Below are 12,386 nucleotides of genomic sequence, written 5' to 3' on the forward strand. Positions count from 1 at the left end.
ACATCAGGTTGTAGATCTGCGCAGGCAGGAAGAGAAGGGACAGCAGGTCTGACATGGCCAGACTCATAATCAGCTTGAGGGTGAAGGTGTCCAGCTGATACTTCCGAGAAATCACCATCACTGCTATGTTCCCGGGGATGCCCACGAGACAGCAGAGGCCCATGATGACACTGGATACCACGTCTATCACTGGCCTCGACATGGTGGCATCAAACGGCAAAGCTCGATCAGAGCTCCACAGACTAGGTAGGCAGACTCAGGCACCAATGATCAGGTGAGAGTGTCTGATGAGAGTTAAAGAACAAACTTTGTCTATTTTATTGCTCTTTCTGACAAAGAGCTCCCTGTCGAATAGGACTGCACCTACTTTGAATTTATGAATGCATGTTTATACAGAGGTATCATAAGGGGAAGCCTGTGTCCTAAATATATCTGCTATATAAATAGTGGGGTTTTGTCTGAGGGCAGAAAGGCTTTTGCAGTTGAAAGCAGGGGTGAATTATAATATCTGTTACATAATGCTTCATTCTTCGATTTGCGTCATGTGAATAAGGAATTTTACAAAATCGAACAGTACACTATACCTTAACTTTAACTTTGAGGTTAAAAATGTGTTTGCGCCTGCCCATTACGAACTTAAAGTTTTAGTTGAAGATACACCTGTTACACAACAAAAATACACAATACCATCGAACATTCTGTTCCTATAACCTGTAGCTGTAACGATTTTGTGACCTTTTTCAATAACTTTTTTTTTATTTTAACAAGAAGAGAAAAAAATAATCCTCTATGACCCTATATCTCATCCAGGATGTACTATGACTACCTCTGTAACACCCCCACAACCTGGTGCACTCCTAGAATCCTTCACACCCACCGACCTCCCGGTACTCAATTCCCTGATCGCCTTATCTAAATCATCAATGTGCCTACTAGACCCTATCCCTACAACACTACTTAAACACCCTTATTAAATGAGACACTACTTAAAGTAATGAACAATTTACTAAATTCAAGGTACATTCCACGATCTGGCTAACTAGGCCTATCCAACCTCCCTTTCTTGTCAAAAATACTTGAAAAAGTAATAGCAAATCCACTTCCTTTCTACTTAAAAACAATATCCAAGAAGACGTCCAACCTGGCTTGAGAGCCCATCACAGCCCTGAAATGGTGTTAGTAAAAGTTCGGTATGACCTAAGTCATGGGTGTATTTCAATACTGGATCTTCTAGACTTTAGTGTTGCTTTCGACACAATAGATTATCATATTTTGCTACAGAAACTTGAACATCATGTTGGCAACAAAGACTGTGTCCTATCCTGGTTTAGGTCTTACCTTTCTGACTGTCTTCAGTTTGTTCATGTCAATGAGCCATCCAATCACAGTCATGAATAATGCATCAAAAACCTACCAACTGTCGCAACATTCTTCATACTTCTTGTCAGCCATGTTGTTGTGTTTAGCAGGAATGGGCTACAGACCACACATGTTGTACTGTGTAGGAGGGCCTTTACGGATCCCAGGTACAGCATGGGCGCGTGTTGCGGCATTCGCCAGCCAGTTGTGCACTGTTGTTTTATCCTGCCACCCTTACTATGCTTGTATAACTAAAATCTCCATGCACCAAGTCAGCCAATATAACTAAACATAACTCATCAGAACTGAAGAAATACGAAATTCCCAATATCAATAAAACTGGGCTACAGACAGCACATGTTGTACTGTGAAGGAGTGCTCTTTTATTACCTACTGTTGATTGTTTACTTAAATGTATCTCTTCATCTGTTTAGCAAATTGATGTTTACTAACCAAATGTCCTCTCTCTTATAGTGTGACCTTTGCTTGCAAATGCCAATGGCTGTGGAAACATTGTTCCTCATCACCGTATCTATTAAGGACACCAAACTCTACCCACTCACTTTGTCTCTTTCTTCCCCTCCTAGTGTAGACTATCTCTGCTGTGGGGTGCTGCTGTTGTAGTCTCTCCACCTGATCTACTTGCATAAATCCCTGGCCTACACCTATCCACGCCCACCACACTGCCATGCACTTATATTACCTCATACTATGTGCTAGCATTTCCCTGCAATGTAAATAATTGCCACATACATTTATGTTCCATTACTCTTCCCCTTGTAATAGTAACCTTATGAGCACACTGTATACCCTCTATATTGTGTACATTTACCACATGTATGCTAGCATGCTTATCCTGTTACGTGTGTGAATTCATCTGCCATGTTTCTGATTGTCTTCCCTCCCCTTCTCCTTCATCCGCTTTTGCCACAAGCCCCCCCGCTTCTTTTTCTATCTCTACCACTCTACACAGCCGGCTCCAAGCAGATGGGCCACCCCTTATGAGTCAAGGATCTGCTCAAGGTTTCTTCCAGTTAGGGAGTGTTTCCATTGTGCTTGCTCTAGGGGGGTTCAGATAATTGTATTGTTGTGGAGCTATATAAATTAAATTAAATTGTATTGAATTATTCTATTCTATTTTACCCAATATCTGCAACCAACACTTAAATGGTGCAGGTCTTTTTCATTCCTTAGTGCATCTTTACGTAGCTGTCTGCTGCATCATTTTACAAACATTGTTAAAACAAATATCTTTGAGGATGTGTTGTTGGATAATTGGAGACATCTGAATTGTGATGGCCACTGAATATACATGTCAGCCAGCTGGTGTGTAGTGCAAGTTGTTAGTGCTTCCATAATGTGGTCACAATGTGTTGATATGCCTGCCTTCTGGATGGTCAATGTCTCTGGGTGTAATGCACTTCAGTTTCACAGTTAGTTATATTTGTTGCACACATTATGCACGACATGGTCCTCTGGTTATGTCAAAGGACCATGTCAAGCCACTAACAAGTAAGAACACATTCATCACAAACATGCAGATTTTCAGGGAAAATAAGAATCTTAACATGGATTAATTTAATTTAAATCACCAAGTATTTCTACTCAAATTACAATATGCTGTAAAGAAAATGATTTGCATGGATATTAAGTTCCCTGCCTTTCATCTTTCTGGGCAAGCTCTGGGGGTGTCCAATAGTACCAAATACTTAGGGCACTCTATACAGCGCCACTCTGGGTGAATTACAAGAAGGAGAGCTTGCGTAAATTGAAAGTAGCCTATAATGACTGTCTTAGGATACTCCTGAAGAAACCCATGAGTACTAGAGCCAGTCAGCTGTTCTGTAATATGGATCTAACCACCTTCATGGCCTTGCTGAGGAACCTTACTTTTAAGTTTATGAGTCGGCTGGACTGCTCTAGAAATTTTATAATTGATCTGATGACAGACCCTGGCCGCAGCTCTGTCAAGTACACATCTAAGATCTGGGAACACTGGCATGAGTGCATTTTTTAGCTCTTCTTTCCTTGTATATTTATATGTATTTATGATTGTATGTATTTATATGTAATTCATTGATTATATGTATTGTGCATCTTCCATGTGGGCCTTGAGCCTGTAATAAAGTTTAATAAAAAAATAAAGTTTAAATATTTAAACTTGCAACAAGTATAAAAAGCATCATACATTATGATGTCAGTGATGAGATTGGACAGGTAAGAGTATATCTCTAAAATATGTCTGTTGCCATCCCTCTGTTACCAGTGAAGCTAAACATTGCTAACTTTACGGAACGGGCCGGGGACTACAAGTGTTCTCACAACAACCACAAAGTAATTTTAAGTAAACACACAGATTACCTAAGGATTTCATTACCCAAATCTGATGAATAAAATAAATCAGATGTTTTATGCGCTAGAGCTGACACATTAAGTTTAATAAGAAACCACAGGGTGTGAGTTAAACGTTGTCTGTAACCATGGATACCACTCTGGAATCTCTCATGTTGCTTGAAGCAAGGCACATGAGTGCGTTTAAAACTAGCTAAAATGCTTTCTAACTGGGTGTCTAACTGGACAGCGAGATGTGGGTATACAACTTACTAGAGTACGTAATATCCCGTGTCCTGTTTGTTAAGAGTGGTTTGTTCTGTCTTTTCCTGTTTAGTAAGATGACTTCAATTCTTCCGCGTGACGGTCCGATTTGAAGGCAGCATCGAAGCCTATGAACCCATAAATCTGCGCACCAGATCCCTCAAGACCGAACACATTTTAAAAAGATGTTGGGCCAAATTGTCGACTCCTGCGACTTCATTCACAAATGTAAGTTTTTTTAAGCTTAGTTTTTTTGTAAAGTTACCGAGAAATAAACATTGTACTGTATGTTATAATGCTATGGCTGACTAACAAAATGTGTCTGATTTCGTTAGCGAGGCATCCGTTAGCCAGGTCCCTAACGTTAGCTAGCGATTGTTAACTGGCTAGCTGGCGTTAGTTCAGCTATTTGTTAATCTCCAAAATACAAAATAGTTAACAAGTGAACTGTTGTTTATGACCATCTAGAAAATTTGCATTCTAGCTGTAGACAAATCTACCGTAAACATAATCTGTTATTTAAAAGGATCAAGGCTAATGTTGGACATCCAACTGTCAGAACTGTCAGCTATCGGTATCTAGCTAGTCAGTCAGCAACTCAGGTCCTGTAACACGAAATTCTTACCCAGTTGTCTTGTGATGGTTAAAAATGTTTTCCATGTAGGGTCGTCTAATGATATAGCCAAATTTATCCGGGCCAGAGGGCAGGCAGAACACTTGTTCACCGGGCAGAGGAACAGTGCTGTGGAAGGGTGGAAGTAAGTGTTGCAAGCCTAACCTGTGTCTATGAAAATTTAAGTAATCCAGTTAATGACAAAGTTAGAAGTTAAACAAATGTACACTTCAGCCACAGTTGCCAGTTGGAGAAGTAGTGGCATTCACATATTCAATACAATTTGCTGTATGTTCAGACAGGTACTCAGTTCCATTGGCCTTGGGACCAAGGTCAGCCCGCAACAAGCGAGAAAAAAGTGGGACAATTTAAAAAGAAAATATAAGGTATGACCAGATAGTAACAGATCTACCATTTAAATATTACATGTAATGATCCAAAATGTACTGGCGGCAGTGTGAAAAAAGTATGTACTTTCATCTGTAGGAGCTGAAGTGTCCACCCACAGGGACAGGTACGGATAATAAAGTGGACACGGCTGCCTCGTGGTCATGGTACTCTGCCATGGATGAGCTGCTTGGCCAGAGGCACTCTACATCACCACCCGTGGTGCGTGCCTCAATGGCCTGCATCTCATCCATGGCAGAGCTACATTCCTCATGTGCCATGTCTTCCCCACCAACGCGAGAGGAGAGAGTGGAGTGTGAAGTGGAGAGGCAGGAAAGGGGAAGGGAGCTTAGTAGCTTCATGGATTTCCTGAGGGAGAGCATCGAGGCAGAGCAGGCTAGGGAGGAGGAGAGGCAGAAGAAGGCTGAGGAGCGGTTCAGCCGACTTTTGGCAATCCTCGAGAGGATTGCTGAAAAAGTAATAAATAATTAAACATTTACAGCATTATGTTTTTTTTTTGTAGATTTTTAGATGACACAACAACAGAGTTCAGTTAAGTTAAAATATCTTTTTTTTTTTTTAAAAGCTCCCCAAGCAAGCCAAAATGAATCTGGGCAACAGTGGCGAGGGCGGGCCTAGGCTCAGGGAGCGACCACCCTCCTTGGTCATTCTTTAGAAACTGCCTGCAATTATAAAATATTAACAAAATTGGTTAGAAAATGCATGCGTTCATTCATTCATTCAGAACATTAAGCAATACCTAAATCAGAAAGGATACAAGAAGCTACAGCGCACGCCGGGAGGGAGCAAACAAGTTTAATTACACAGCGTGCTGACGTCACACGTTACCGTAAATGCTATCCTAAAAGGTCGTTTGAAACCAATGGTTTTTGAAAATGCCTTCACTCGAAGTCATGTATTGTGAGACACCTGTCTATTATGGCAACGAGGCAGCAACCTTCCGTTTCGTACGCACTCCATGTAGTCCATTCTTTTTCTACTTTGGCATATCGGTAGAAACATCTTTATTTTTACTGATCAAGACAACAGTACGTTACGAAAGATAACCACATTTTAACTAACCAAACCGTTAAGCTAAGTTTTGTATTTTGTGAAAACCCATTTTTTTTCCATAGAGATTTTTTTCTTTGGAACCAGGAAGTATTAAAATGCTAACACTAAAAACTACAAACCTCTGGTCGACTTCCTCACTGTATAGCAACCATTAAATGAACATTTTCGAGAAGGGCAAGGGGGACTTGCAAACATTACATTGACATCAGAGTAAGCCTTACTCCATTGATGCCCCATTATTTCTCTCAGGATTGTTTAATGTGAAGCCAAGTGGTAAGTGGTTGTCATGACTTTGAACCCACCTTTTATTGGTGAGCTGATTTTGAGGAGTTAAACTTTGCAGCTAATGTTGTATTTCCTGGTTGCTATGGTTATCTAGTAGCTATGTTAATTGACTAGCAAAGGAAACTTTTTAATATCCTAGTCTTCTTGATTTAACTTATAATGATAGGAAAAGATAGAAACCCTCAGGGTGCCTGTGCAGCTCCATATTCAAACATATCAACAGGAGTTCATCACACACTAGTAACTACGAACTGTTAAGATGGTTCCCTAAGCTAGAGATAGCTAGGATAGTTAATAGCCAGGTTAACTGGCATGAGACCTTGCACACCTCTTGCGGAGGTCTGCACTCTAGCATCCTGTTAAATACAGTCTGGTGGGAATACACAACACCCCTTACTTTATCATTAATTAAGACCGAATGTGTATGAATGAAAATATGAAATTACTTCTGTGTAGGGGTGTCACGATACCAAAAAATCAGTAGTCGGTACCAATACCAGTAAAATAACACGATTCTCGATACCAATTTCGATACCAGGGGGGGGGGTTGGATTTTCCACTATTCCATGTACTAAAACTTGAAACTTGAACTTCTTTATTAAAATATTTGATAAGACATACAAAACATGTGCAATATACAACATAATAAAGTGAAATGTATGGTCATAGTGCAACAACTAGTGTCCCCAGACACATTCCAGACTTCCAGACATCTTTTCAAAAGGTACTGTGCAAAAACAACAACAGTGCAAAACAGAACAGTGGATATAACAGTGCAGCCATTCAGCTAACAAGATGAACATGAGTTTGGGCAAAATTGCATCATTTTTCACAGCATTTCACAGCCCTAAAGAGTAAAGCTTCTTAAAGGACGTATTAAATACAAAAATAAATCAATGTTCAGTGTGGTCGCGGCGAAATTCCAGCTGTCACTCGCAAATCGTCTTTTAGGCTACATTGTGTCTAATGCATCGAAAACAATAAATAAATTGGGTAATCGTGTTTTTTCAAACCAATTGCATATTCAGTTGTAACTATATTAAACTAGGACATTCAGTGAATTTCGCTAGTTTTGACATGATACTTGCAAGATACATGCTCTCTTTCTCTCTCTCTCTCCTTCTAACCAAGTTAGACTATAGGCTAACGTTAAAACTACAGCATAGCTAACCTAAACTACGTACATAACATACAATGGCTTAACACACGTGCTCACCATCTTAAACATCATGTAACGTGTATTTCAGTATGACAGATTAAAAAAACTGAAAAAGTGCATTCTTTGGATGTTGTTAATATGAATCAAAACTCTCCTTGAATTCTTTAAACAAATCCGGATGACGGTCTTTCAGGTGCTTAGCTAAATTGGAAGTATTACCTCCTTTGGTCTGAGGAACACGGTAGCATTGTTTGCATAAGTAGGGTGACCAGACGTCCTCTTTTACCCGCACATGTCCTCTTTTCGAGAGCTAAAAAATGCGTCCGGCAGGGATTCCAAAAGCGTCCGGGGTTTTGCCTCGTCGGATATTTGCGTTTCTCTGGATCTTTCACAAACTAATTATTACATAGTTTTGGAAAGGGTATCTCCATTACATTCCACCTTTTTGCGCGAGCTCTGACTGTAGAGAGGACTGTCATTGGTCGACCGCCTTCCCAGTGTTGCCAGATATGATAATTATCCTCCAAACTGAGCCTTTTGATACGATTCGCCATTTCCAGTCTGGAAACAGTGCGCACCTGGCCGCCTCCACTAGTTTCATCGTTTACAATAGTAAATGACATCTGCATGTGGAAAACAGCTGGTATCGGCGCTCACGGTACTTACGGTACTTCAAAAAAATTGGTATCGTTGGTGTTTTGTTATTTTAGTACCGAAAGGTATCGTAAGTATCGGTTCTCGTGACATCCCTACTTCTGTGTATAGGACGCACCCGAGTATTAACCGCAAGGCTGCTTACATTTTGTAAAATCAATGTATAATAGGTTAATAGGCAGGGAATTATGGTAACAATGATATCAACAAAGTGAAAAACTGTGTTTTGAAAAAGTGTGAAATCAGTGTTTCTGTAAGAATGGTGTGACTCAATGCTGACTGCATTCTAACCCTCCAGAGAACGCTAGAGCAAACACTGGAATACTGCTGTGCTCTGGCTGGAGGTTGCCAATCAAGTTGAAACCTGGTCTTTAATCACATGGTGATTTACTGATGACATTTTATATTATACCTCCTTGTTTTTCCGTTTTGAGGCAAGAAATCCAACCAATTAAACAAGACCCGTAGCCAGACAGGTGCTAAATTAGTCACAAATCGGACAGTTAGTCTTACATAATAAGTCAATCATTCAAGTTTGACAGTTTGCTGTTATTTGGATTTTATCGTGCTCATTTTTATAGATAGAATACCGGTATGCACATAAATACACTTCAGCATATTAAAATAAATGTAATTTTACAGTGATGCACTTCAATTCAAATATGTAAAACTGTTTCAAAATTACATAGAAAGGCATGTGTTCCACCTTTAGAAGAAAAGTATATGAACATTTACCTATCATAACATTTGCCATGGAATGTGCCATAAGAAATACTGCTGGCAACATTACCTTACAGCTACGTTTATGCAGGCTCACACTGAGCTTTTTTATTTACAAATTACTTTGAAATACAAATGCAGATATCAGATAACACAAAGGTGTCCAGGTATAATCTTTTTAGACCTATTTTAGTAGGAGAGCTGAATGATGAATCAATACTGTTTGGCCAGTGAAAAACTGTTGGTCAAAACCTGGGCCAAATAATTGAACATGGGAACAAAAATATTTGACAGCCAAATGAATAAAGGTTAATGCCCTACCTTCCAGTTACTCACTGTATTCCAGAACTAAATCACTTTGTTTGATTGTGAAGCAAATGATGCATCTGAGATTGTGTTATAATGCCACCTAGTGAACTAGCCACAAGTCCATAATGGAACTCACAAGTGAAGTTATCAGTTTTCTAAATCGATACTATTTGGGGCATTGTTGCTTTGTATTATATTCTCACCTTTTCACCTGTCAGTGAATTAAAGGGGCGATTGTTTATTTAAATATTAATGACATGGCATACCACAGAGCAGTGGTTCTTTTGCCCCCTTTTTACATTTTTCCCTAGGCTAGTAATTGAGATGAAATTAATTTGGCTAAGGTTCAGCCAATCAAAACAAGGACAACTAATAAGGACTATGATTTGGCCATTAATCATGCGTCAGTGCTAAGGCAGTATGCACGTAGGGGGAGGGACTCTGTGATAAACACAGAAGGGTTCTGTGTGTTCTGTGGAGTTTCAAAACTTAGCAGCTAATTTAACTTAACTGTCATTTAAGTAGATGTCACCTTTAGGTGTACTCGAACTATACAAACAGATACATTGGACTCAGTTCATGAACACTGTTAGCAAGAATGAAGCATGATTGATCACATTTATGGAAATGCATCTGCCCTGACCTGATGAATTTACAACCATTTTACACTATGAATGTTCCTCTTTTCTCTGTTTACTGGCATCGGAACGATATACATTATGTCTTCTTAATGCATTATTCCCCTTCCATGACCTGACTGATCAAAATCACTTTTGGTCAGAGAGACTGGAGACAGGTGTGGACTGAGGAATGGAAATTGACTGAAACTTAACATTCAGAGCAGAGATTCATGCATGTGATCAACTAATCAAGGCCAAAAAAAGAGCAGGTGTGCCCCAATGGGACCAACATGCATGCCTACTACAGGAAAAATGTAACACATTTTCTTCACAGATTAACAAAGCCTTTTCCATTTCAAATGTTTGGCCCTTCAGATGGCCTGATTCCACAAGAGGGCACAGTTTCCCCAAACTGTCAAGTAACAGCAGTTTTCTCAATCCCTCTTCACATTTTTGTTTGTCAGTAATAGAGAGGAATGTATTTGGTTATCCTATCATTCTAGTGATGTTATAGAGAATGGGTTTGATTTTAGATGAGTAAGGATATTGGTTGGTAGCCATTGTTATTTTAACCCCCTGTAGTCATCACCTGTCACTCAGCAGGTTTCCAAACCTTTATATTCTGATGAGCTGGCGCCTAGCCCAGTGGGAGACGAATACGCGCCTAATGGTGAAACTAAAAGAGGGGAAATGGCTTTATGTGTGCAGCCTGAGGGATCCCCTGAAGCCCTCCAGGGGCCAGAGCTGCAGGTGATGGCTGTCTCTGTACACAGGGCACTGGGGATGCTAAGGGAGGGAGGACCCCCTTGCTCCTGACTGATTCCATTCAAAGTGACAATGGAATCCAACTCATCAGAAATGAATGTAATGGGTTTTTTTTTTCTGTTTATAGATTATATGTTTTCAAAGCTTGTGTGGAGAATGTAAGGGTTAAATAATAACATTTACAGAAGCAGCTGTAGCTTAAGACCACTGACACAGTGTAATAGCCACTAATGAGTACCAGAGAGAGTTCCAGGGAATGGTTACATGGCTGACACCTTGCACTAAGCACTGATACCTCCATCCACTTCTGACTAACAGGGATTATTTCAGCAGGAGGACCTCTTGAAAGTTGTCAGTGACCAAATGGGGCCACTGGCACTTTATGGGCACTTTAAGTTGAAACATTTTCAGAATACTGAATGCTGTGACTAGACTTTAGAAAGCTAATGCAATGTTAATGCAGCATATACTTAAAATCACAGATACTATTTTTAAAAGAAAAAATAGTGGAAATACAATACAGACCCTACTTCATTTCAGAGAATGAACCAGACTTTTTTTTTGGTCACACTACTTTAGAGAATATCACAAACGTAAGCCTCTAAATTGATTTGTTGTCACATATATAATGCGCGTACCAAATTTACCAATTCCTGTCAGGCTGTAATGTGAAGAAACAATGCTTATAGATGAAAACAGACTGCACATCTCACAGTAACATATAAAGTAAGCTATAACCAAAATTACAAAAGTTTAAATGTATGAAAAAGGTAAACTCAGGAAAAAGATATTGACATTTTTAAATGACTTCCTGATAATGCTTGTCTGAACAACAGGATCAGAGCTACTCTGCTTTTCTATGGCAAGTGCCAAATTCCCCAGTATGGTCACTGACCAGTTTCAGGAGCTCAGCGTCACTTATTGGCTGATGACAGCACTGACTAGTCAGTGACACTGAACATTCTTTGGGGCTCTCCCTAGTGTTACTAACCAGTTGTAGTGCAAGGTGCTGGAGGCACTGACCAGTAAGTAACCAGTCCCTGGAGCTCCCTGTAGTTGTATTATGTAGGGGTATAATAGTATGTGTATTCTTCCCGAACCATCATGGTATGGACAAAACACGGTAGCCTATGTGCAAAGATTGATGAATGTAATGCTGAACCAAATTTCACGAGCAAGTTCCAGCCAGAAACCTAAAGCTGTTAGCAAGTTAGTAACATACCAGGCTAAGCTTAGCTCAAGCTTACTGGCATCTGACTTAGTCAATCACACTATGACTGTTAAAAATAAATAAAAAGAAACCTAGACTTATGTATTTGGATTTTTTTGTTGCCTTTATCCTGTTGTGTTGAATTTATAGCAAACTGGTATGTCCAAACAATGGTGTGAACTGCACCGTGACTTCTGACCGTGGCCCTAACCCTGCAAAAAGTATAAGATACTGCTCACAAAAATGACCAGTGTGAGCTACAACCCCCTCTCAACTTTTATCAGATCCACATTTTGTCACTAGCTGGTCACTATTGTATCTTACCAATATAATGGTAACACCAAAACAATATGAATGCTGTTCATTTCCACACACCACTACACAAGCCCTATGTATCCTGAGTCCTACCTGTAGTGACATGAAAGCATGTGCAGTCATCTACTGACAGGAGTCAACTCAACAGTATGTTGAGGTATTCATTCATTATTTTTTATTGGCTTTAAGCATGGCTGTGGTGTTGTTGCTTACTGTGAAAAAAAATACCTAAATATTCTGCTAAAGTTTTAAAATGTACAATTGTCCATAGGCAATGATCATAGCCTGCAGACATTTGGATGCACATTTACACACAATATG

The 12,386-nt window shown here is 39.7% G+C and overlaps 1 protein-coding gene across 1 annotated transcript; it reads left to right on the forward strand.

Annotated features, from left to right (window-relative positions):
* Positions 1–3,875: 3,875 nt before the first annotated feature.
* Positions 3,876–6,123, forward strand: LOC122132994. The gene is made up of 4 exons (XM_042708147.1): positions 3,876–4,182; positions 4,619–4,712; positions 4,866–4,953; positions 5,054–6,123. The coding sequence occupies exons 1-4, from the start codon at positions 4,140–4,142 to the stop codon at positions 5,444–5,446; spliced, it is 618 nt and encodes a 205-aa protein (XP_042564081.1). The 5' UTR covers positions 3,876–4,139; the 3' UTR covers positions 5,447–6,123.
* Positions 6,124–12,386: the final 6,263 nt, after the last annotated feature.

Source organism: Clupea harengus, chromosome 7 (genome assembly GCF_900700415.2).
Source record: "Clupea harengus chromosome 7, Ch_v2.0.2, whole genome shotgun sequence".
NCBI lineage: Eukaryota > Metazoa > Chordata > Actinopteri > Clupeiformes > Clupeidae > Clupea > Clupea harengus.